At 33.5% G+C, this 26,256-nt stretch overlaps 2 protein-coding genes across 4 annotated transcripts in view; one reads left to right on the top strand and one right to left on the bottom strand.

The window, feature by feature from the left end:
• Window positions 1–26,256, top strand: part of CTNNA3 (catenin alpha 3) — a 1,431,866-nt gene that overhangs the window by 405,483 nt on the left and 1,000,127 nt on the right. The gene's annotated exons all lie outside the window — the stretch shown is intronic.
• LRRTM3 (leucine rich repeat transmembrane neuronal 3) overlaps window positions 5,845–26,256 on the bottom strand; it is a 163,513-nt gene continuing 143,101 nt past the window's right edge. Inside the window, exon 3 of the mRNA XM_033130598.1 lies at window positions 5,845–8,018. Within this exon, the coding sequence (XP_032986489.1) occupies window positions 7,809–8,018 (210 nt within the window). The 3' untranslated portion in view covers window positions 5,845–7,808. The remainder of the gene's footprint in view (window positions 8,019–26,256) is intronic.

Below are 26,256 nucleotides of genomic sequence, written 5' to 3'. Positions count from 1 at the left end.
CTGTAATAATGGCCTTACGGTAGAGTGGAATGACAAGGTTGGTCTAATCTTGAACCACATTTTCATCAGACTGTTTAGGGCGTTATATTTATAGGTCTGTAATTGAAAGCAAATATATCATTGATGTAAAACACTAAGAGCAGATGGAGTATATTTAAAATACAATTCATTTCTTAACATTAGAATTTTGACTAGATATATGTGAATTTATGTAATTACTCATATGGTTGAAGCAGCAATTTGGGGTTCATAGTTTGGGGCTATTTTGGATCTTTCAAAGAGCATTTGGTATTTAGTTTGAGTCTTTGATTCTGAGTTTTCAATTTCTCTCTGGATAAATAATAGTGATAGTTCTTGAACTAATTTTTATTCTTAATATTCTCTCTTTTGGTGAAATTAATTCTATCATATATATATATGATATATCACCATCACAAATATCTGTTTGCTTTTATGTTCCTAACATCCATATTAGCTTTTCCTGATGACATTTGATGGCATAAATGTTAAAGGCAAATTTTACTTCTTAGTCTTAGCTTTAAAAATTACTTGCAGATTTATAATGACGTTACATTTCCTTCACTTACTTCTTGATATGTGTTATGTTTTTCTTCTTCATTGTCTTTCACCACATCTTCAAACCAGAAGCATCTCTGTTGTCCAAAATCACAATTACTCTATATAGTTCTGTAGGGTGGTGGTGGTGCCAGAATGCACATATGTAATGATACTAAATTCAGAATGCTGCATCTTCTTTCTTTTCTGGATTTATTAATCATTTAAAATTTATAGCATCGTTTTCTCACAGTTATAGCAGTGGTAGTTTTAGTAGAAATGTAACTTATAGAGTGTTTTACTGACTCTTCAATCCCACATGTATTATAAAAGAAAAGTGTGTTTTACATGGATGTTGCATATTCAGATAGTTTAATGGAGTAGCATACTAATGTAATTTCCTGATTACAGTGTCTTGGGCTTGTGAAAATGCAGGGAGAACTATAAGGGACTGTTAGCCCGATGGTTTAGTGAAAAGCTCCTGAAGACACTAATGGAATCAATTTGTTAATAGCTAAGACTGAGGAAAATTTATTTGAAGATTTGAGTTTAAAAATAAACTTAAAAGTTTCATTTGGCCACCTGCACATGTGAATTGTCTTAACAAGAAACATATATATATTTATAATATATATACGTTTATATATACATATAAACATATATATATAATATATATGCATATTCACAAATCTATACACTATATATACACATATATATAGTGTATAGATTTGTGAATATGCATGTATATATATTTCTAATTTAAGCTATATATACTATGTTCTAAGTAATAGGACAAGCAGAGTCTACATTGTTGTAAATATTATCTTTCTGCCTCCTGTATGTAGTGTGTTCCCGGATCCCAGATCATTTGTGTAAATAATAATGCACCTATTAAAAAAATCTTCCAGGGTAAAATCATTCACAGGAAATAGTCTGCAACTGACACTATGCCATTGACAGTTAACATTTTGTGACTGTAGATTTTGCTGTTTTTCTTCACATTGTTATTTGCATTTGGTTACTTTATTGACTGTTCATCTATACATTTTTTTTTTTGCTTCAATTTCCATTTTGGACCAGTTAAAGATTATATTGTGGATATCTACTTATCATATTTTTATTATAATTTAATAATATAGCTAGGAAAATTGGAAATGAAATACAACATGAATATTTGGGAATATTTATCTTTTGAAGAATTTTTCTTTTTAATATCCACTCTTTTTAGGAAACAGTGTATGAAACTTCAAGAAAGTAATGGTTATTTCTTTCCTTTAAGTTGCCAACATGGGATATTGAAGGAAATCTCTACATAGTGTGAAATAGTTACGTAACTTTTCTGTTTAGAAATAGGAAGTTATATTCTTTTTCTGCTGTCTCCATACCCCCTATTAAAATATATGAGCCTAATTATATTGATTATGGTGTTTTCTCACATTTGAAAATGTGCTATTTGGTAGTAGGGGCACATCCTAGAGTCTGATGAACTGGATATGAATCCCCAAATCTATTATGTGAGACTTAGCAAGTTATTCAACTACCATGGTCCTTGTTTCCCTCTTCTTTAGAATGGTGGTTATACCTGTTTCCTAAGATGATTTGAGAACGAGATGAGGACAACACAGTGATTGATACATCTTCTTTCTCCATTGCCAGCTTTTCAGGTGTTACATTATTACTTATGGCAGCAAATAATAATTTAGTTATGTGAATAACCCAGCGGGTTTAAGACTCTTTTCAGATATTCCTGTTGAAAGACTAATGGAGAGCAAAATCTACAAACAACACCATCTGTCAGGAAATAACTTGACCATTTTTATGTATAGTTGTTCTTTGTTGTGCATTCCTCCAGTCAAGAAAAATGTTCAGCCAGGCATAAAATATAAGATCCACATTGGCATAGGGAAGCAGAAGAATTCATAATTTTAGACTAGAATAAAAAGCAGTTGAATGACTTGGTAAAAGTAAATTCATTTGAACAATATTTTGCAAAACCTAGTATGCATCAGAGATTAACTTCAGAGATTCTGATTCAGTAAATCTAGCATGAACCCAAGGGATTTTTGATCTCTTCATAGCAACTTTGAGGATACAATGATAGATAGTAAGAGTTTAAACCAAAAAATAGAAAAAAAAAATAACTATCAACTTTATCCATTCATGTTATCTCAAGACTGTTTTGTGCATTAATCCAACTAACTTCAGTAAGTGAAACCGACTATAAATTCACTGTATAGTGTCTATAGATAGACCTGCTCAAAACTTAGAGTCAGTCCTTCATTTTATATAGTCCAGGCAACAACTGCATTGTAGAAACTTCAAGGCCACACACTACAAGTGTGCTGCATTACACAATACAAGATACACGGAAATCAATTTACAAAAGATAAATTAGTACATGTTTCAGATTAGAAAACAAAAAGGATTTACTTCAAGGATCTTTTATCTAAAGTTTTTATGGGTGCATTTTAAATATTATTTGATTTATGCAAAAATTTTCACCTAGCTTTTTATGAAGACACACATCATATAAAACAGTCTTTAAATGTTTGGGAGAGAGGATGAGAAACTCAGGAGTTCTCCAAGTCCTAAATGGCTGAGGCACTCTCTTGCTTTAAGGTCACTGTTTTTCATAGAAAGGAAAATAATCAACTATGGACTTTTTAAAACATGAATTTTACCCTAAATTAAAAAAAAATGTTAAATATTAGCAGTCCCGTATCTCACAATAGAATCACAATGCAAGTCGCAAGAGACCTCTAAAAATAACCCATCATCTCTCTCAAATGTTTCTTTCCCCATTACAGTTAATAGTAAAATGAAGCACAATTGCTTATTGTCAATCTATGCTACCCTTGTGGGTATGTCAAGAATTTTTAAAACATTGATCCTGGATCCCCTGCCCTTGGCACCTCTCTGATTAGGGACAGCTGTGGTGAGGTGAGAAGGTAATAGAAATAGTTGGAAGCTCTTACTTACTGCAAGACCAACTCATCTGGATTCTTACTGCATAACCAACCTATCAGGACCTGCAAGTTTTCACGTTACCAGATTGTTATACTAGCTATTACCCAGAGTGATAAACTGTTACGAGCTATGCCAATATATGATGTATCCACTCCAAAAATTGCTCACCACCCTCTTTCCTGAGACCAAATATCTGCCAGTATCATTTCCTCTCCCTTTATGTGCTGCCATCTACTCAGCACATCGCATTTTCTTTCTTCCACCTTACTCTTAATTCACATGAGGTACCCATTATCATGCTTTCAGTTTCTGTACTTATTTTGAATGTTTAGTTTGAGAGATGATATCTGTCTTCCAGTCAGGAGCAGGCAAAAACAAATACATACCTTTACTCCCATATATGGTGGGTTTTTTTTAGAAAATCTTTTTTACAAAAAGGTTTTGCTATTTCTTAGCAGTTTGTGGAGTCAGACTGATCTGATTTCAAATCAGGATTATGTCATTTGTCTTGACTGTTAAGTTTTCACAGGTTCTTTCCTTCTAAAAATATAATTTACATTAAAATCCATACGGTTTTCTAGAACATTTTGGAGAGAGTAGGGACAGAGAGACTTGATAAAAATGAGGCAAATAAAACATTATTTGCCTGTTAGTGTATGTTTTAGCATCTATACATCAGTTTGGATAAATAACATTTCATTTTTATGAGAAGGAAAATAGAGACAATTATTCTCTATTAAGACAGGTATAAGAATTCATTCAAGAAGTACTCTTGTTGGAACAAAAAAACAAGGAAAAAAATTATAAAAGTCTTCTAAATTAGCTCTGAACTGGACATGTGTTGATCACGTGTATAACCTTACACTATAGATCTGTTTTATAACTTTACCCATGCAATCTCAATTTAGATGGTGTTTGGTTTCTTTTCTTGTGCTTCTCAAATTGATGCCTGTACCTTGGGGCCAATATACATCCACTTCTTGTACGTAACTGTCCTGCAAATTTACGAATGATATAATAAGAAATCTATAACTTGCTATACTCTTTCAACAGAGAGTTTTAATGTGCGAGCCCAGAGTAGCACACAGAAAGTTCATTTAGCCCTTTTGTTACATAGATAGAGGAACTGAGTTAAATTAGGGATTACTGAACAACATGTCAAACATTTTTTTTTTCCCCACTCTGTTTAATATTCCTAGAAATTCTCTGGCTCTGATCAGAGAGAGGAAGGCTTTTTAGCATATAGTGGAAAGACGAACAGACTCTGAATTTTGAGAATGGTTCAACTCCACCAATTATTAGCCCTGTGTTCTTGGGTGAGTCTCAACTGCATTGAGATTAATGTGTCTTCCTAGGGTGGTTTGAAGACAAAGTGAAATAATTTATGTGAAATGTGGTTTATAAACCTTAAAACACTGCATAATTTTATTGTTTGCTGCAGCTAGTGCTCTTATTGTATCCACGCTGGGTCAAATTCTGCATTTTTCAACTTCAAACAAACATTTCAGTTATTTAAATAGATGAGCAATAGACAGGAAGGGAGGCATAGGGACAGGGTAATGAGGAAGAGGAAGTGGGAGATTATTGAATGCTGAAAAAGACAGGTTAGAAATAAGGATTTTAGACATAAATATATAAATTGCAAATATACGATAGAGATTCCAGACACAATTTCCTCTAGCAGGTCTTCCCCCGACTCCTTGCCCCTGGACATGGCAGAATAAAAATTAAGCAGACAAATAACCCAGCATCTTCTTCTTCTTTTTTTTCCTTGTTAAAGATCTTTTGTTTTAATTTCAATTATGAGAAATCTCAACATTCTTAGTTTATTTGGCTCTTACTGTGTAGTAAGTCCTCAGATGCACAGAGCTATGGTTCCAAGGTGACTGCTTCTATTTATAGTTGTTGACTTTAGATGAACTTAAAATGTTTAAGAAAGTGGTTTGCTTCAGGAAATCAAGGGCATATATCTGTGAGGCTCCCTGGAACCTAAAAAAATTTAAAATAGTTTATCAATTTGCAAATGTCTGGAAATAGGTATAAATTGCTTATTTATGCAAATTTAACAATGCTTGAATATTGCAAGGCCAATTTCTAATGAGAAAAATTGCAAATGGAATTTTGGTTTACATAGTAAATAATATTTTGCATCTGATTTTAGATCCACAAATAATAAATTTATAATTAACCCTCTATAAATTAGCCAACTGTGCAAAGCAAATTCTTAATTTAGAGGACTAAGAATACTCTGACAATAATATACTGCAAGGAAATTAGAAATTGGAAAAATAAAGATTAAAATTGACTTAAAATGACAAAAAGTTTGAATAGCAAATAATTTATGCAAAGTATGTTACAAAATCTGAGATGCTAAATAGTTGATACAAGTACTGTGACATTTAGTTTCATTTAAATTAGTAACAGAGTTTGCTTCTTTTAACATTTTGCTTCTTTCTTTCTGACTGTATTTTCAACAAAAATTTGCTCTACATTTTTTAAGTTCATTCTTCTTGAAGCTGGTCTTAAATTTGTCATGATAAAACTGGACTTTTGTAGATATAATTTCTTTGGAAGAAATAAAAACGTTTGACATTGATTTTCTTCACAAATTGTTTTCTTCATTGTTTTTGATTATTTGACCCCTGTTAGACTGACATATTCTCAGCCTATTGATTTAATGAATATAAAATGACAACATGAAAAAAAAAACTTCTCCTAGTGCAACAGAAATTGAAACTTGTAGTTTTATATTACAAAACACACAAAAGAATGTGTGAATGCCATAAAGTATCAATATGTTCAAACAATAACCTGTGCCAAGCAAACAACAGAGAAACAAGTTGATTATTTCAGCCTCTGAAAAGTCAGGTATTCATAATTTGATTTGTATTCACTTTATAATACAATTATATAATCAATATATGATCTGGGGTGGTTTTAAATTACTCTGGCTTATTTTTCAGATAATTTGGAGGTGAATCTCATTTTGGATGGCAATATAAACAATTTAGAACATATTAGGATGTTTACAGTTTACTTGAGTGATAAAGTTTTCCACCATGGCTCATATTTATATTGAATGAGCTGTGGATGTTTAGATTTCTTCCCCAGGAGAGAACTGATGTGGCATACAAGATAAAAATTTCATATATTTCCTTTGAGATGTTCCCGAAATATAGCCTCACATTTCTAAATGAGAAGTTGTCTTAACAACCAGGCACATTTTGCACTGACTTATGGTTATTTTTAGGTAAACCACTTTGGGTTCATTAGGAGAAAAATTGCTACTGTACAATTATGCTCTATCCTCCCACCTTGGCCTAAAATAATGGCATGTAACAAGTTTTTCTTTGTCATTGACAGCTGCACCTTTTAAGTGTATCAAAGTCTGTTGCTGTGGTTACGGCCTTTGTTTCCAGTGATGTTTTGTCCATGCTTCTCCCCCCAACACTAACAATGGGTTACTCAAAAGAATGAAATAATGAGTCATTCATTCGGAAATATATATTTTTTTAAATATCCCTCTTTATCATTACATTTCACTGCTTAGAAACTAGGCTGTAATTCAAGGCAACAGTTAAATCTGTGAAGAAGTGTTAAAAAAAATCTGATTTTTTTTCATTTATAAGAAAATCCTGTCTATGTAATTGAAGAACTTCTTACAAGTCTCAACAATTAAACCCTTTTTGGTTAATGTATTATTTCTGGAACAAGTAGATAAAATTCTACGCAGTAAGCATGATAAAAATCGTGCATGTTTCTCACAGCACAGAATTTTAGAGTCAAGGTTTCTGGGCACAAAAGCAGTAACAAAACAGTCCCTACAAAACTGAGTAACTTTGAATAAACACAAGAAACAATTTTTGTTAATTTAAAATTTTAGAAACTGAAATGTGTAAAGTTTGTAAAGTAAAATGTAATTAAATTATGGTACTGTACATACCAGTTGTTTCTATAATTGAATTTTTACAATATGAAAAATACATTAGCTCTGTACAGTTTTTACAGGTAGGTAGGATGAGTTTGGGGGAAAAAAGATTCTTTTTCTTTTTTCAGGGTCATACTCTAAGTCAAAAAAATACTTCACAACTTAGCTAATTACAAAGTGTAGACTTGAAACAATTCATGTCTTCTTTATTTCATGAATCAATCTTGAATTTTTGTTTATTTTAACAGGGGAGTTTTTGATTTGTTTTGTTTTGAAAGTCCACAATGAGCAAATCTTCCTCATTTTGTCCTTGAGGTTACAAAGTTTGGAGGCAACCCTTGGCTACCAATTAGTTCAGTTAAGCCAGCTGCTGTTTATGGTCACTGATTCGGCCAGCTGTTGTGATTGTGCTCAGGTCCAGCTCAGTCTCTAGGTGTGTTTCCATCGTATCTTCCTGTGCATTTGTTTCAAAGGCCTTATGAGAGAGAAGTTCATGATGAACCCCACAGTAACTTATTGTGGGTTGGTCGTATGCCAGAAAGGTTGACACATTCATTGATAAAGGTATCTAGGGAAAAAAATGACATGAGAAAAGTCAGTTATAATAAAAAGAGAGACAACTTTGGGGACAAGACTTGGAGACTGTGAAGTGCTGACTGACTAAGCTCTATGGTTATATCTGTGGCTCAAGGGTCCCCACATTATCCCACTAATGTCCCTCATTCTCATACCAGTATCACAATGCAATGGTTTTAAAGTCTGGGATGAAGCTGCTTGATACTTAACTAGAACCTTCAGATAAATAGCAATCTAAGTCGTTCGGAAAATGCTAAAAACGTTAGTGGAAGAGTCAGAAAAATGCTTTTCCTCATTAGGGTAAAATTGGGGTTTTAGAAGTAAGAAAAACGATTACTTGGCTATGTATGGTATTGGAGTGTCCTCCCACCCCCACCCCACCCTCTGGCCCCCAGTCCCCTACTCCTTGAGTTTCTGATTCAGTTCCTCAGTGATAGGACTGGCAATTTGCATTTGTATGAGTTCCTAAATGATGCTGGTGCTAACAATCCACACACCGCACTTTGAGAACCACTGCAGAAGAGAATTGTGTAGGCAAGTCATTCTGCTCTTCTTACCCATTAACTTCTTAATATTTATTTCACCACAAAGATTCTTTGAAACATTAATGTTTGTAGTTTGGTCCATATGTCTAAAATTTAGGGTTTAGAAAACTCCCAGGAAGAATCCATGTCTCCTATGAAGTCTGAAAAACATGAAAGGCTGATGCTAGTTTGAGGGAAGGAATATGTAAGGAAGGAATTATCTTGCTAATTGCAGCTTAATGAAAGAAAACAAATTCTAAAGATATGAGGAGAAAAGCAAGCTTGACCATAGTGAGCCGAAGGAAACATACACGTTACAGATGAAAGGTAGTCTCAAATGTAATCAGATGTCAAAGTCTAGAGATTATTCCCATGTTTTTCGATAAGATAAAAACTTGTCCTAAAAAGTAGGCAGATTTGAGTAAACCTCAGCCCTGATTTCTGTTTAATATCCTAATTACTAATTCATATTGTTGAGTTGCCTTGCATAAAAACTCTGCCATTCTTCTTTTATGAATGGATAAAATATATTTCTGTTTGAGCACTTCAGACAAAATTCCGTTTTGGTTTTAGCTGAGATTTGAGCCCCAAACTAAGAAAAATGGAATGTCTAGGTTTTATTCTTTTATTAACTCATTCTTTATTGTCTCCTTTTCTTCATGCCTAAGAACCCTCTTTGCCTCTTTTCTTTTCATCCCAACTCTTCCACCCATATTTTTCTTCTTCAATAAAAACTGGTTGAACAAATACTTCTTTGTTTTTTCTTAAATAATATTCACTTTTTTTATTCATTTCTTTTTGGGATTATTTTTTAAATTTTTTATTAAATTTATTGGGATGACATTGGTTAGTAAAATTATGTAGGTTTCAAGTATACAATTCTATAATACATCATCTATATATTGCATTGTGTGTTCACCACCCAGAGTCAGTTTTCCTTCCATCATCATATATTTGATCCCCCTTACCCTCTTCCATCCCCCACTCTTACCCTCTGGTAACCACTAAATTGTTTTCTGTGTCTATGATTTTTTGTTTGTTTATTCGTCTTGTTTGTTTGTTTCTTTCAGTTTTATATCCCACATTATAAGTGAAATCATATGGGTCTCCACTTTTTCCGTCTGGCTTATTTCACTTAGCATAATAATCTCAAGGTGCATCCATATTATTACAAATGGCAGTCATCCTTTTTTATGGCCTGAGTAATACTCCATTGTATATATGTGCCAGATCTTTATCCAGTCATCTATTGAAGGATACTTTGGTTATTTCCATGTCTTGGCCACCGTGAATAATGCTGTAGTGAACATAGGGGTGCATATATTTTTACAGATAAATGTTTTCAGATTTTTGGGGGTAAATACCCAGAAAAGGGACAGCTAGGTCATATGGTAATTCTATTCTTAATTTTTTGAGGAACCTCCATACTGTTTTCAATAGTGGTTGTACCAATTTACATTGCTACGAGCAGTATATGAGGGCTCCTTTTTCTCTAAAACCTCTCCAACACTTCTTATTATTTGTCTTGTGGATAATAGCCATTCTAACAGGTGTGAGGTGGTATCTCCTTGTGGCTTTTATTTGCATTTCCCTAATGGCTAGTGGGAAGTTGACATTTTTCCACATATCTGTTGGCTGTTTGTTTATCTTCTTGGGAAGGTGTCTATTCAGGTCCTCTGTCCATTTTTTAATTGGATTTTTGTTGTTGTTGTTGAGTTGTATGAGTTCTTTATATATTAGGGATATTAGCCCCTTATTGGAAGTGTTGTTTGCAAATATCTTCTCCCATTCGATTGGTTACTTCTTTGCTTTGTTGATGGTTTCTTTTGCTGTGCAGAAACTTTTTAGTCTGATATCATCGCATTCATTTATTTTTGCTTTTACTTCCCTTGCCTTTGAGGTCAAATTCAGAAAACCTTCTCTGAATCCAAGGTCCATTAGTTTAGTACCTATGCTATCTTCTATGCAATTTATTTTTTCAGATCTTATGTTTAGGTCTTTGATCCATTTTGAGTTAATTGTGATGTATGGTCACTGGTTTTGTTCTTTTGCATGTGACTTTCCACTTTCCCCAGAACCGTTTATGAAGAGGCTTTCTTTTCTCCATTGTATGTTTTTGGCTCCTTTGTCAAAAACTATCTGCCCATATATATGTGTGAGTTTATTTCTGAATTCCCAATTCTATTCCATTGGTCTGTGGGTCTGTTTTTCTGCCAATACTATGCTGTTTTGATTATTGTTGCTTTGTAGTATAAATTGAAGTCAGGGAATATGATACCTCCAGCCTTGTTCTTTCTTCATAGCCTAGGCTATTTGGGTCTTTTGTAATTCCATACAATTCTGATGATGTTTTGTTCTATTTCTTCAAAAAAAAAAAAGCCATTGGGATTTTTCGGTAATATGGCCATTTTATGTTGATTCTTCCAATCCTTGAACACTAAAAATCTTACCATTTCTTTGTGACTTCTTCAATTCTTTTAAGAATGTCTTCTAATTTTCAGTGTATAGGTCCTTCATATCCTTTGTTTAGTTTATTCCTAGGTATTTGATGTTTTGTTGTTGTTGCAATTGCAAAAGGAATTGTTTCTATTTATTTATTTGTTTATTTGAAATTTCATTGTTAGTATATAGGAACACAATGGATTTTTGTACATTGATATTATATCTTGCAACTTTACTATATTTGTTTATTGTTTCTAATAGGTTTTTTTTTTCAGTCTTTAGGGTTTTTCTATATGAAGAATCATGTATTCTGCAAAAAGTGACAATGTAACTTCTTCATTCACAATTTGGATGCCTTTTATTTCGTTCTCTTGCCTGATTGCTCTGGCTAGGACTTCTAATACTATGTTGAAATACAATGATGATGGGGACAACCCTGTTTTTCTCCTGATGGTAAAGGGAAAGCTTTCAGTTTTCACCATTAAGTATGATATTAGCTGAGGGTTTGTCATATATGGCCCTTATTATGTTGAGGTACTTTCCTTCTATACTCATTTTATTAAGTGTTTTAATCATAAATGGATATTGTCAAATATTTTTTCTGTATTCATTCATATAATCATGTGATTTTTATGCTTAATTTGTTTATGTGTTTTATCATATTGATTGAACTACCTATGTTGAATCCTCCGTGTGCCCCTGGCATGAACTCTACTTGATTGTGATATATAATCTTTTTTTTAACATTTTATTAACTTTGACTTTCAATATTATTTTATATTAATTTTAGGTGTACAGCATAAAATTTTAGGTGTACAGCATAGTGGTTAGACATTTATATAATTTAAGAAGTGATTCCCCTGATTAGTCTAGTACCCATCTGGCACTATGCATAGTTATTACCATATTACATATTCTCTAAGCTTTACTTTACATCCCCATGTTTATTTTGTAACTACCGATTTGTAATGCTTAATCCCTTCACTTTTTCACCCTCCCCCTAACTCCCTTCCATCTATCACCCCGATAAATCTAGTAGCCATCTGACACGATGCACAATTAGTACAATATTATTGACTATATTCCTTATGCTGTGTACTACATTCCCATGAGTACTTTGTATCAATCAATTTATAGTTCTTAATCTCTTCCCCTTTTTCACTCATCCCCAATCCCACTCCTATCTGGCAACCATCAAAATGTTCTCGGTATCTATGTGTTTGTTTCTGTTTTGTTTGTTTATTTTGTTCTTTAGATTCCACATATAAGCAAAATCACGTTGCATCTGTGTTTCTGTCTGACATACGTGGCTTAGCACAATACCTTCCAGGTCTATAATCTTTTTAATGTATTATATTATTTGATTTGCTAGTGTTTTGTTTAGGAGTTTTACGTCCGCATTCATCAGAGATATTTGTCCGTCGTTTTCTTTTTTTGTGTCATCCTTACAAGGTTTTGGTATTAGGGTAATGCTGGCTTCATAAAGTGAGTTAAGAAATATTGCCTCTTCAGTTTTTAGGAAGAGTTTGAGGCAGACAGGTATCAAATCATTCTTGAATGTTTGTAGATTTTACTAGTGAAGCCATCTGGTCCTGGACTTTTGCTTTTGAGGAGGTTTTGGATGATTGTTTCGATTTTCTTACTGTTGATTGGTCTATTTAGATTTTCCAGTTTTTTGGAATTCAGTCTAGAAAGCTTATATATTTCTAAGAACTTGTCCATTTCTTCTAGGTTATTGAATTTGGTGGTATATAGTCCTTCATAGTATTCTTATATGATCCTTTGTGTTTCTGTGGTATCCTTCATAACGTCTTCTCTTTCGTTTCTGATTTTGTGTCTTTTCTCTTTTTTCCATAGTGAGTCTAGCCAAGGGTTTGTCAATTTTATTAATATTTTCAACGAACCATCTCTTTGTTGCATGGATTTTTTTTTCTATTGTCTGTTATTTCTCTAATTCATTTAATTCTGCTCTCATTTTTATTATTTCCTTTCTTTTGCTGACTTTGGATTTCATTTGTTCTTCTTCAAATTCTTTAAGATGTAAGTTTGGTTGTTTATTTGGGATTTTTCTTGTTTTTTGAGATAGGCCTGTAATGATATAAACTTGTCTTTTATTACTGTTTTGGTTGCATCCCAAAGATTTTGATAAGTTGTATTTTCATTCTTGTTTGTGTCTATGTATCTTTTGATCTATTCTTTTATTTCTTTCTTGACCCAGTCATTTTTTAGTAGTGCGTTGTTTAATCCCCACATATTTGCTTTTCTTTTTCTCCCCCAACTTTCTTTTTGCAGTTGATCTGCAATTTCAAAGCACTGTGGTCCAAGAATATGCTTGGTATGATTTCAATCTTCTTAAATTTGCTGAGGCTTGTTTTGTGTCCCAACATGTAGTCTATTATTGAGTGTTCCTTGTGCACTAGAAAAGAATGTATAGTCTTTTAGGTTCTAGGATGTAAGACTCTATAAATATCAATTATGTCCATTTGGTCTAAGGCTGATATTTCCTTATTGATTTTCTGTTTGAATCATCTATCCACGGCTTCCAATGGGGTATTTATGTCCCCTACTATAATTGTGTTTTTGTCAGTTTCTCCCTTTAGTTCTGTTAATAGTTGCTTTATATATTTTGGTGCTCTCTGATTGAGAACTTATATATTGATAAGTGTTACATCTTCTTGATGTATTATCCCCTTTATTATTTTGAAATATCCATCTTTGTTAACTTTTTTATTCTAAAGTCTGTTTCATCAGATATGGATACCATTTCTCTGGATACCATTTGCTTGGAGTATCATTTTCCACCCTTTCATTTTGAGTCTATATTTGTCCTTGAAGCTGAGATGTGTCTCTTGGAGAAAGCGTATGGTTGGGTTTTGTTTTTTAATCCAATCTGCTACTCTGTGCCTTTTGATTGGTGAGTTCAGTCTATTTATATTTAGGGTGGTTATTGACATATGAGGATGTCCTATAGCCATTTTATCTTTTGTTTTCTGATAGCTTGGTGTCTCCATTGTTTCTTTGCCTTTGTGGTTCTCTCTATTGTTGTAGTTTGGTGATATTCTATGATTTTTTTTTTCTTTGTTTTCTCTTTTTTAATATTACGTATCTCAGTTCTGGATTTTTTCTTTTTTTGAATGGTTACCATTAAGTTTATGGAAAAGGAAGTTTCATATATACAGTAGTCCTTTTTCTTTAGCATGGATCTCATCTCCATTTCCTTTTGCAAATTCAGACCTTACTCCTTCTCCTTTTTATGTTTTGGTTGTCACAAATTTTCCCTGTTTATGCTGTGAGTTTATTTCTGAGTTTATTTCTGAGCAGTAGCAAGTTTTCTTCTTTTTCTTCTCTTTTTCATTTTTTATGTTTTTATCTTCTTTACCCTTTCTGTTATGTGTAAGTGTATATTGCCCTAATCTGTATAGGGGTTGCCATTTCCTGCTTCTATCTTTCTATTAGTCATCTTACTCATAGTTTTGTATCCTTTTGTCTTTTTGTTTCATGTAGAGTTACCTCCTCTGTACTTCTTGTAATGCAGGCCTTGTGGTGGAAAATTCCTTCTGCTTCTGTATATCTGGAAAGGTCTTTATTCCTCCTTCACATCAAAGGGTAACTTTACTGGATATGTTATTCTTGGCTGCTAATTTCTCTCTTTTAATAGCTTGATTATTTGATTCCAGTTCTTCCTAGGTTGTAGAGTTTCTGCTGAAAAATATGATGATAATCTAATGGACTTTCCTTTGTAGGTTACTATGTTCTTTTCCCCTGCTGCTTTGAGAATTCTTTCTTCGTTGTTAATTTTTGACAGTTTCAGTATGATGTGCCTTGGAGAAGGCCTTTTAGGGTTGAGGTAATTAGGTGTTCTGTTTGCTTCTTGGGTTCCAGGATCCAGTTCTTTTCATAGGTTTTGGAAATTCTCGTTGAATATTTGAGTAGGCTCTCTGTGCCCTTCTCCCTATCTTCTCCTGGTATACCCATTATTCTTATATTGCTCTTTCTGATGGAGTCAGATGGTTCTTGTAAGAGTTCTTTCATTTCCTTTAACTCTCAAGTCTTTTTCTTCTTCCATCTGTGTCATTTCCAGATTTCTATCTTCAATATCACTAATTCTTTCCTTCTGGTCAGCTCTATTTTCTAAGCTCGCTGTTTCATTCCTCATCTCTTTTATTGAGCTCTTTAGCTCCTCATCTCTTTTATTGAGCTCTTCAGCTCCAGAATTTATATGTGGTTCTTTTTAAAAATTTCATTCTCTTTGCTAAAGTATTCATTTTGTTCATTGATTTTTATTTCTAAGTTCATTGAATTGCATATCTGAGTTTTCTTGCATCTCATTGAGTTTTTTCAGAACAGCAATCTTGAATTCTCTGTCATTTAGGTCACATATTTCAATGTCTTTGAGTTTATTTTCTGGAGATTTTTCATTTTCTTTCTGAGCTGGCTTGTTACCTTGGTTGTTCATGGTACAATGGGTTATTTCCTTCCTATGCATCTAAATCAATGAATTCTTCAGCATGTTGATACGAAGAGGTCTTTCTGTTATTTTCCAGGATCTGGCTCTGGAGCGTTTTGTTTTCTCTTACCCTGTTCTGGCTTTATGACAGTAGAAGATCCCTTTGGGAGGTGTGCATCTCCTTTGTGACCAGGTCCCCTCTGTCTCAGGGCACCACCCCCATGGGAGAATATGATAGATAATGGGGTTCTGAGCCCCTGAAATCCCAGTGCTGTGCCTGCAGCCAGATGCACAGCTGTGCTGCCTAAGCAGTCCTGGGGGCCCCCACTGGGATCAGCTGCAAAAGGTGTGGGTGGTGTGGGTGGGGAGAGGGTGTGTGTTTGTAGCTTTGTTCTTCGAGTGATGGCGACTGCCACACCACAGCTGCCTCATCCCTGTATCACTTAGTTAAGCTATCTGAAGATGATCCAAATATGTTATCTCATAAATGAAAACAGCAACCTAAGGTCCTGACCAGCTAGTCAGTATGGTTCTAGAAAGGGCAGCAGGAGATTTAAATCTTTCCCAGACCTTTTGTTAGAAGGCTCCATTTAAAGTGTCCATAGAATCTTCTTGTCATATCTTTCAGAAAGATAACAGTTTTTTCAGTGTACTTTAATGCAGTAAACTCCCATTTATAATTATTTATTGTTTCCTTTAGTCCTTTAGGTCATTATTTTCCAGGTGAGGTAATTATTCTTAAGGCATAATTAATAGAGATGTAGGGATTTGAAAACTTACTCCCCAGAAAGCAATATCATCTAGAGTCTGAGCTAAGAAATCATTGTATATTATTCTAATGATCAGAGGTATTAGCTGACCCATTATTCGGGAAATTCCCTTTAGGAAAGATTTTGACTCTGCTAAACTAGTTACTATCTTGACATCAGTGATGTTTGCCTAAGCAGTAATTTTCCAGTGTCTGTCTCAAGACCAATGATGTGTACCTTTTACACATAAAAAATTTATGAAGTCAGAAGAATAAAAATAACTCATTATTGATGCCCTTTTCCCCATTTGTATATAATTTTGAGCTTGTGATTTTAAAGGGAAAGAATAGCTTTTTAAAGTTTCCAATTTGTGATTAAGTTAAAATGGTCATTTTAACCTTATTGTGTTTCCCCAAAAATAAGACCTAGCTGGACCATCAGCTCTAATGAGTCTTTTGGATCAAAAATTAATATAAGACCCGGTATTATATTATATTATATTATATTATATTATATTATATTATATTATTATTATATTATATTATAAAGACCCGATATTATATTATATAAGACCTGGTATTATATTATTATATTATGTTATGTTATATTATATTATATAATGTTATATTATATTATAAGACCCGGTCTTATATTATATTAAAATAAGACCGGGTCTTTTATTAATTTTTGCTCCAAAAGACGCATTAGATCTGATGGTCCGGCTAGGTCTTATTTTCGGGGAAACACAGTATTTTCACTGCATAAATAATGTCTATGTATATTTGTACAAATATATGTGTGTATATATATGAACATGCATATGTATTGCTCATATTCTGATTAGTTGATCATGACCCATTTAAACATCTTTTTTGTTGGAAAACAAGGATTATTTTAACTACAATACTCTCGAGAATAGAAAATGACAGTCCACTTTGAAAGGAATAATAAAAAAGCTGTTTTTTTTCCTTCCTAGTATTGCAAAACATAGGAAATGTTTGCTTGTTAACTGTTCTTTCTGAATAGAGTTTTTGTAAGTATAAATATTACCCCAGATTATTTTTGAGCAAAATGCTCATGTTGTTCCCATATATCACATGGGAAATGCTCCATTTTTGTAAGGCCAAATGTCATCTAGCAAGTATTCCACCTCTCTAAGTTGTTTAAAGGATGATACCTTAGGGTTTTCTTAGCTATTGTGTTCAGTGATCTGCACATAGTGTGAGAAGCAGACTTACTTCACGAAGGAACTCATTTTTTGAGATGTAGCATTTATCACTATCAAGACATATTTTTCTTCATTTTATGCTATAATTCAGAGTCCTATCATCTTTTGTTTTTCGTCTCTTAAACTTAATGAATTTTCATTTCAATTTATTTCTACCTGTTAATATATAAAATAAGAAACAAGTATTATAATATTTTTCAAAGTAATACAGGCATTTTCAGGTTCACCAGATATTAATACAGGCATCATCAGATATTTCAGGTTCTATTTTAGACCGCCACAATAAAGCAAATGTCTCAATAAAATGAGACGTGAATTTTTTGGTTTCCCAATGCGTGTAAAATTTGTGCTTACACTATACCATAGCTGATTAAGTGTGTAATAGCATATATCTAAAAAAAAAGTTCATTATTAGTTAAAAATAATTTATTACTAAAGAAATGCTAACCATTTCTTTCAGTGAGAAAGCAGTGCCCAAAAACCTGCTAACCGCAGGGTTGCCACAAACCTTTAATTTATAAAAAATACAGTATCTGTGAAATGCAATAAAGCAAAGCACAATAAAACGAGGTATACCTGTAACATTTCTATTATTTGTCTCAAACTGAGCTCATCATTTCTAGATCAAAACTGGCTCTTCTTCCCGTGATCCCTATTTTGTTATGGGGAACACAGATCAAGTTAAGTCAGTTTTGCATTAAGCCAGACTCTTTCTTGCCACTTATTCCAAATGTCCTGTTATTTACCAGTTAATTTATTGACATCGATTGACATGTATCTTTCACATGTACCTGCTTTTTTCATCTCTGTTGCCACTAGCTTGGCTCAAAATATAACTTCAGTAATAATTGTCACCCCAATAAACTTAATTTTAAAAAAAAAATCACCTTGTTTGCCTTAGTCATTGCATCACTGATCTTCCTAATCAGTAGAATTGCAAATAAAACTAGACGTTTGTAAGTTCATTTCTGGAAAAGATTAACTATAGTTAAAGGATTGTTTTGATTTTATAAAAATGCACTTGCTAATATCTTTATTCTTGTCCATTTTGATGCCTCTACTTTCTGCTTTACTTACGTAAGCTGAGTTTCAAGACTAGCCTTGGGTTTTGCCAGGATATATGCTATTTGAAGTATTTGGAGGATTGGTTAGCCACATTTGTTTCAGTCCTAGCAAACATGCTTTGTATACAGGCTGGTAGTTTTACTTATAGACAAAATGGGAAGCTGTGTCTTCGGTATTATTTGATGAATATTCAACTCTCAATGGAAAATGCCTTTCATACTGTTGGATTTCCATCTCGAAAATTTTATCACTAATCACTATTTTGGTTTCTAAGTATTGAGGCAGTTGACAAAATGTATTATATGAGGAGAAATAGTAGAAGCAATTATCACACTGCAGCTTGATTCTCTGGCAGAATGTCCAAGTCAGCCACCTTGGGTCCTAATTTGATTTCTTTAGGATTTCCGCAGTGGTTTCTCTGCCTAGCCACCTGAGCAGCAGTGGGCATTTGTTCCATCTCTTGGTCAATCCTTGCCTTGGACACATCTTTGACATCATCCTCATTATTATCACTATCATTCATTGAGCATGTACTGTATGCTAGCTACCATGCTATGTGTTCATCTTGTTGAATTTTCCCAAGGCTGCTGTAATGTAAATATAATTTTCCCCAATTTACAGTTGAGAAAGCTAAGACTTAGATAGTTTAAATAATTAGTCTAAAATCACTTTCCTGGTGAATTGTAGAAGTGGTTGATTATATATATATATATATATATATATATACACACACATATTAGCCAATATGTATATTATATACATATAATATATATATTAGCCAATATACATATAATATATACATATAATATATATATCAGTCAATCAGAACAAAGTGTATCTCTATCTCTATATCTATATATTTACGTGTGTGTCTGTGTATGTACTATATATGCTGTGTTTTGACTGATTCTGCTAACTATATCTTTCATCCTTTGTGGGTGTAAAATGAACTAGTCATCTCTCTTGTTTGGAAATAATGTTGTTATTTTCCAGACTTATTGGTGAGAATCAATATTGCTGAAAAGTGATTCAATATTTGCTTTTATAGACTCTCCCACAGAGAGAATATATTTTACTTTGAGCCTGATTTATTTATTTGAAGGGCATTCTATCACTTGGAACTCTTTAGCATTCTAATGGTTAATTTGTGTGAGTACAACATACTGTTGGATCATTAATTTTAATTACCTTATTCTATTAGTGACTTATTTTAAAAAATATTTTCGGAAAGTACTTAATTAAGAACCTGAATTTATGTTAGGCTACCTTCAAACTTAAAAGACAAACTTTTTTAATACTTTAAAATTCTTAGATGTAACCCAGCCTTACTACTCAATTTTGGTATTTTCTTAAAAGCTATATTGACAACTAAAGTAATAATTGTTGTCCTGAAGTCACAAGTATAGGACGATAATGCAGGAACTCAATATGATTTTCATATTTTTAAGTGCCTGTAACTTGAGAATAATGTGAAAGAAAACATTGTTTGCAGGAGGATAATGATTCTTCCAGTGCCTTTTGTGAAAAACACATTATAGCGAACCCCTGCAGAGTGAAATCATAAAGTGAAAGAAAAAAATTGAGTTTAATTTGTAAGGTCATAGTTCTCTTTGCACCAAAATGAATTTAGAGTAAAACAAAATCCTGAATTTTAGTAGCTTTATGTGTATCTTACAAATTGTAATCTCAGTAGTGTTCAATCTTAGTAACAAGGAGAGTCATAAAATACAAGTCCCTTTATCTTCGCAATTAAAAAAATATATACCTTAAACATTTAAATGACATTGATACTTATGAATGTATTCTGTTCTTTACAAAACAGTGTGTTTTTGTTTCAGTTTTGCAACAAGGAATAAATAAGCTATATGTATTGTTTTCATAAGATCACACGCTAGTGTCTACAAAACCAAATAAAAATATTCATTCATTAATTTATTCAGTTTAAGAAAGATTTGCTGAATGGCTTCTGTGGGTCTGGTGCTTTAACAGATGCTGGGGAGACCCTGAATCCTTGTTTTTAAGGCTTCTGGACAGAACATAAACCATTCTAAAACATATTCAATACTTAGTAAGTGGAAGAGAGAGGACTCCATACTCCACGTAGGAAGTGTTTCTTTTCTTCCAAATTGGCGTCTCATTTACTCACTCACTCATTCACTCTTCTTCTTTCTCTCTCTTTCTTCCTTGAATTATCAGGCACTTTCTTAGTACTACTTTTATGGTATGTATATTTTGTAGTTCTGTCTTCGGCGGTCTTTATTTAGGCATATATTTTATCTTATATTGGACCATAATCTTCTTGAGTACAAAAATCTGACGGATCACATTTCTCTATGCCTTATACTATTTCACATGGTCCTTAAACATAGTAAAGCACTAACTATGTATTTATTGAATGAATGACTACATGAATGAATGAAGTAGTAGAGAAAGGGTATTTTGTTCAATCTGGGTAGAAATTAAAAGCCTTCATCCCAGGATGACTGGGCTTTATGAGAACTATATGACTGAGATAATCTGTTAAAGTCTAATGACATCAAATCCAGGCCATCATGATTCTAAGATAAAGGTGGAGGGCTACAATGAATTTTCAAAAATCCACTCTAAGGATGAGGCACAAAATACTACATTATAATGTTTGAGGCCCTTCTTTATTTTATTTCAATTACATAAAAAAATTCATATATATTATTATGTAAAGCATGAGTTATAAATTAAAGTATATAAAACTTTAAAAATAATATTAAAAATAAAATAATGATTCTTAATATGGTGATTTTTTTTCTCCTATAAATTTCAGAATGTTATATCTGTGCTTTGTCCTTTAATATCTTTCACACCTGCATTTTTCAAATTCTTTCGTGCTCACTAGAAGCACGGCCCATAATGTCTAAGAGTTTGGTGCATCTGCCAAATTAGCTCTCCCAGCAATGGACTCTGCCCTGATTCCTTTTGTGTTAACCTCCATTTTATTTTTGTAGTGTCAGTGAAAAGTGATGTTTCTTTTTTACTGAGGCAAAGCAGAATGCCCCGAACTGTTTTCATTTACATGCAAATCTTTCTGCACAGCTCGATGCCTGCTAAATTGGCACTGTTGCCAGGTAAAGTGATGGGACCCAATTTGAGACTATGGCTCAAAGGCCCCACTAATCTTGACACTATGTTTTCAAATCTGTTTCCTCATACTGCTGGGCAATGAGATGCAGTTGGTAATCAGTTTGAAAACAATCTCATTTTTCTTTTTCTTTTTCCTGGAATTTGTAGTTACAGTCTTCCTCTCAAGTATCTTATAATGATGCTACAGCAGTTTGTAGTTTTAATCTAGGTTTATATAAATCTGTGAGAATGAAAATCATCAATTATATTAAAATCTACAAGATACATAACAAATAACAGTGTTTGGTACTGTTACAAAAGTAACAGAGAAAGAACTCTCTGTATCTATGACTAACTAATAGGGCATCTTAGTCTTATGAAAAGGCTTTATACGGGATTGCCCTGGACACAGGCGTTTATATTTGGTTTTCCGTCATAATTTCTGATATCTTCTTTTCTTTCCAACTGGCTTTTTTATCTCCACTAGCTCATTATAGTTTTGGCATTCATCATAAAACAGGCTCTACATTTTGACATGCTGATCTAGAGAGCTTGTCCTGCTTCCGTAGGACTTTGATGTCCCATTTTTTTTAAAGGTTCTCATTCCTGTGTAGTACCTACTGGGCACTACCTCAGGATTTGCTTAATCCTGGTAGCTGTCTTCCACTCAAACAGGTTTTCAAATGATGTGATTATTTACTGATTAGCATTTAGTTTCTCTCCAACTTTATTATTAACTTAACTCAGATTATGATTGAAATTATGTCCAGACTGAGTGAAATGATATTCTGTGTACATCTGCTAAATTGCATAAAGATCCTGCACTTAGAGATTTAGTTCAAATAACACTTCCTTTATGAAACCCCCTCAAACGAATTTGATTCTGTAAGGATAATCTCCTGCTATGAATTTCTGCAGAATTTATATACACATTAGTATCAATATGCACTGTTCCTCCCATCCATCCACCCACCCGTCCACATTCCTATCCATCTGTCCATTATTGAGTACTGTTGGTATCTTCAAAACCAATTCCCTGACCTCACAAGCAAGCAGTTCCCTGACCTCACAAGCAAGCAGGGTGGAGGTGTGTGTTAGGTGGAAGTGAAGGCTAAAATATTCTGCCTTTGATATGAGACTTTGTGTAGATAACACCATGTTTGAGCTGGCCAGTTTGGTCTTATTTATATATTGCCATTATTTTACTTATATTAACATTATCTATCTAGCTAGACTGTGAATTTGATAGAGAATAAAGACTTCTCATGGGTTGTACAGGCTTCTGTAGTAGCAAAATTTTGAAAATTTTTGTTGGTCGAAACATGGGCAGGGAACAGAACTACTTCTCACAGTTTATATTTATATATGTATGTTTGTAATGAAGATATCATAATAAGGCATGAACTAATATATGCAGTTAATCTAATTTATTATTTCAGACTTTTATATGCACAAATGTTATGAACTTTTAAAAAGGTAAGTCCTGATAATATAGCTTTTATTATAATGCAGTAAAATTAACATTTATATTAAGATGAAGTTCTAAATTGCATTAGCACATATAGATGATATAAGGGGTGACTATTATTGGACTGATTGGAAGTAATGTTGGGGATGGGGAGTATTTAGCTCTTTTCAGTATTTTACCGTCTCAGTGTTTTCTCACTTAATATTAGTTGATTTTTCTGACAGTTACACATAGCATTAATAAATAGTCATTTTGTAAGGTTCATTTTCTGTTACCTTACTTCGTAGAATGTAATGTTTTTAGTTTCTTAGTAGTAAGTAGCTAAATGGTTGTATCTTTGTTCAGTGTTATGTGATCAACCACACATATATGAAGATAATCTTTTTTCAACTATGGCTTTGATCAAACTAATTAAAAATAAACTACAGAAATAAAAAATGTGAAGTGTTATCTCTTAATAGTCCACCTCATTTCATCATATACAGAGGGTGCCAAAAAATGTATAGACATTTTGAGAAAGGAAAAAAACTGTGTTAAAATTGTAATGCTCAATATATACTGATAACAAAAGCTGAATACAAGTCACCTTTGACTTCTGCAATTACAAGAGGTGCTCAAAGTGGTTACCATCAGCGTCCAGACACTTCTGATGACGGTGAACTACTGCTTGAGCAGCGTTGACCAAAGTGTTCACTTGTATACATACATTTTCTTTGGCACCCCTGATGCGCGCGCGCACACACACACACACACACACACACACACACACACACACCTTGGTAATGGTTAGCCACTTTTTCCCAATAGGAACATCTTTGGGATTTTCTCCTATTGCCCTTCCTCACTAGTAACTATTTCTAGAATTCTCGCAGTAGGTGTAGAATTGTGCGAAATGTGTGAGGATAATTCAAGGAGCAATAGATGAGGATAGATTGCCTACTATCTCTGAGCTTCTATAATGATCAGAATATGTGATAAAATGTTAAGGATATTAGGTAAAATTGAGACTAGTTATGAGTGCGGATGCAAATTAAAAATGCTTTCTGTGTATGATGTTTTGTGCTTGTGTATAGGGAACACTAGGATCACTCCCCTTTTCCTGCTTCTCCCCCAGAATTTTTGTCAAAACAAGGCAATTCTTCTTTAAAACTAGCACTAACCTTGTAAAATGATTATATTCCCAACTAAATTTACCATGTCTCTTTCTCATCCTAATAGAGACTTGCCTAATAGAGCCTTGCCCTATATTTATATTCTTCTCTCCATGTGCTTTTTTATTTGCTTCCATTGCTTCCATTTTAATAAAACATTTGTAGTTTTTGTAAGTAAATCAAATTGTTAAAAGTATGTAATAGGAACCCCAAATGCTTATGGGGCAAAGTAACGTATTTTGAATGACTTGTTTATTTTTAATGATTTTTTTTATGAGACATGAACCCGAGACACGTATAAGTGACAGGGTAAGGGGACAACTGCACAGTTTATTGATAAATGTACTAGGTTGTTATTGTTGAGCAGTAATCGCTATCTAGTGTCTGAATAAAGCAGGTTTTAGCTTTTTCTGAAAGGAAACTGAAAAATATAAATTAAAAACAGAACAATTCTAGAAAATAAGAGCATTTCACATATAACCCAAATGTAGTTCAAGGACAATTGTTGAAATGTATTGAGGTGTAGAATGAAAAGTAACACAGTGGGATAGAGTCATTCTGTTTTAAAGCTAAGGATGGCAAGAAAAAAATAAGACTATACTTTTTAACAATGAGACAACATTTCCCAGATGTAGCCCCATGACAGAACATTGAAAAAATGTATTGGACCCGTTTGCTAACCATTATATTGATTCCTTATTTCTGTTGGTGTGTTCAATGAAAAGGCCGCTATGTGGTTTATATTTATGTCTTGGTGCTGGAGCTACATCTTAGACCCATTCTTTTTACTTGAGGACATGGTTTTGAAGAAAGGAAGACTCCTTCTCTAATAAATTGGAGAGCTCCTGTGGGTATTTAAAGGGATTCAACGTTCAAGAAGTTTAATAATGCAGAAGTCTTTATACCAGCCTGTGCTGTGGTCCCCTGAGCATACTTAACCCTTCTGATCCTCAGGTGCACACATGCTTTATTGTCAGAACACACGGGGGTGGCTTCTATCAGAATGCCTGACGACAGCAGAAATGCCTGCCTGCTTCAGCATTTCAGTTACACTCCTATTCATGAGCACTTAATTAATAGCGGACATAGATGGCTTCTAGTCACCAAAATCTGATCAATCTCTTGACTCATTATATTGTGGTTCATCCCTGGGATTACCCAGTGAGGTGGTGCTTCTACCAGTTCCAGGAATGATATCTGAACTTTAAGATTTCTTTCGGCACTCAGATTCTGAAAGTTTCTTCTCTGTGTTGGTGCAGAATAGATATTTTATCTGGAAAAAAAAAAGCATCTATTTTGGGGGGGAAAGTCCCATCCTGAAAATAGTATATTCCCACCTCATTCCTTCAGGGATTTTTTTCCTGTGGGCCAGCTGAGTTATTCATAGACTCTGTGTCCCTAAGAGGACTGTGGAATAATTGAGAATTTGGGAAGAAAGAAAATGATTCTCAACTGATTGGTACAGTAAATGTATTTCTAGAGACTGGGGTCTGGAGTGTAGCCCCTTTCAAAATCTGCTTGGGGCCATGAGTGATATTGATTAAGCATTTTCTGTGTTGCCCATTAGCTCTCCCTTCTGCTCAGTGCTGTAGTGAAATGACAATTTGTGCCATGGAAATCACCGAGGCAATAAATCCAGCACGTACGACTTCAGTGCATCATTGAGAAGAGAGCACAGATGGACTATAAGGGAGCAAGCAGTTGTTCAAACCAACTAATATCTTTGATAATTAATAAATGTAAGAGGGAAATGAACTGCAAATGAAGGAGTAATTGATCTAATTTTTAACTAAAATGCAGCATAAAATTCTCTGGTTTATAATTTAAAAAATTCTTTCCGGAGCACTGAAAGAAAACCTTTCGGTGCTTGAGATCGCTGACTGCAATCTCAACGGCATTGTGATGGGAAAAGGATGGACATACTCCATGTCATCTGCAATCACTCTGGATCTAGTTTAAACTTTCGCCCAAGGGAGGGTAAGTTTTCCTATTTATTGAACACTAGCTAGGTTTCAGGAACTGTGCTAGGTACTGGTAAATAAAAGATAATTAGAACATGG

The sequence above is a fragment of the Rhinolophus ferrumequinum genome, chromosome 16 (assembly GCF_004115265.2).
Source record: "Rhinolophus ferrumequinum isolate MPI-CBG mRhiFer1 chromosome 16, mRhiFer1_v1.p, whole genome shotgun sequence".
Lineage (NCBI taxonomy): Eukaryota > Metazoa > Chordata > Mammalia > Chiroptera > Rhinolophidae > Rhinolophus > Rhinolophus ferrumequinum.
Note: the sequence above shows the minus strand (reverse complement) of the source record. Positions and strands in the feature narration are given on the sequence as shown.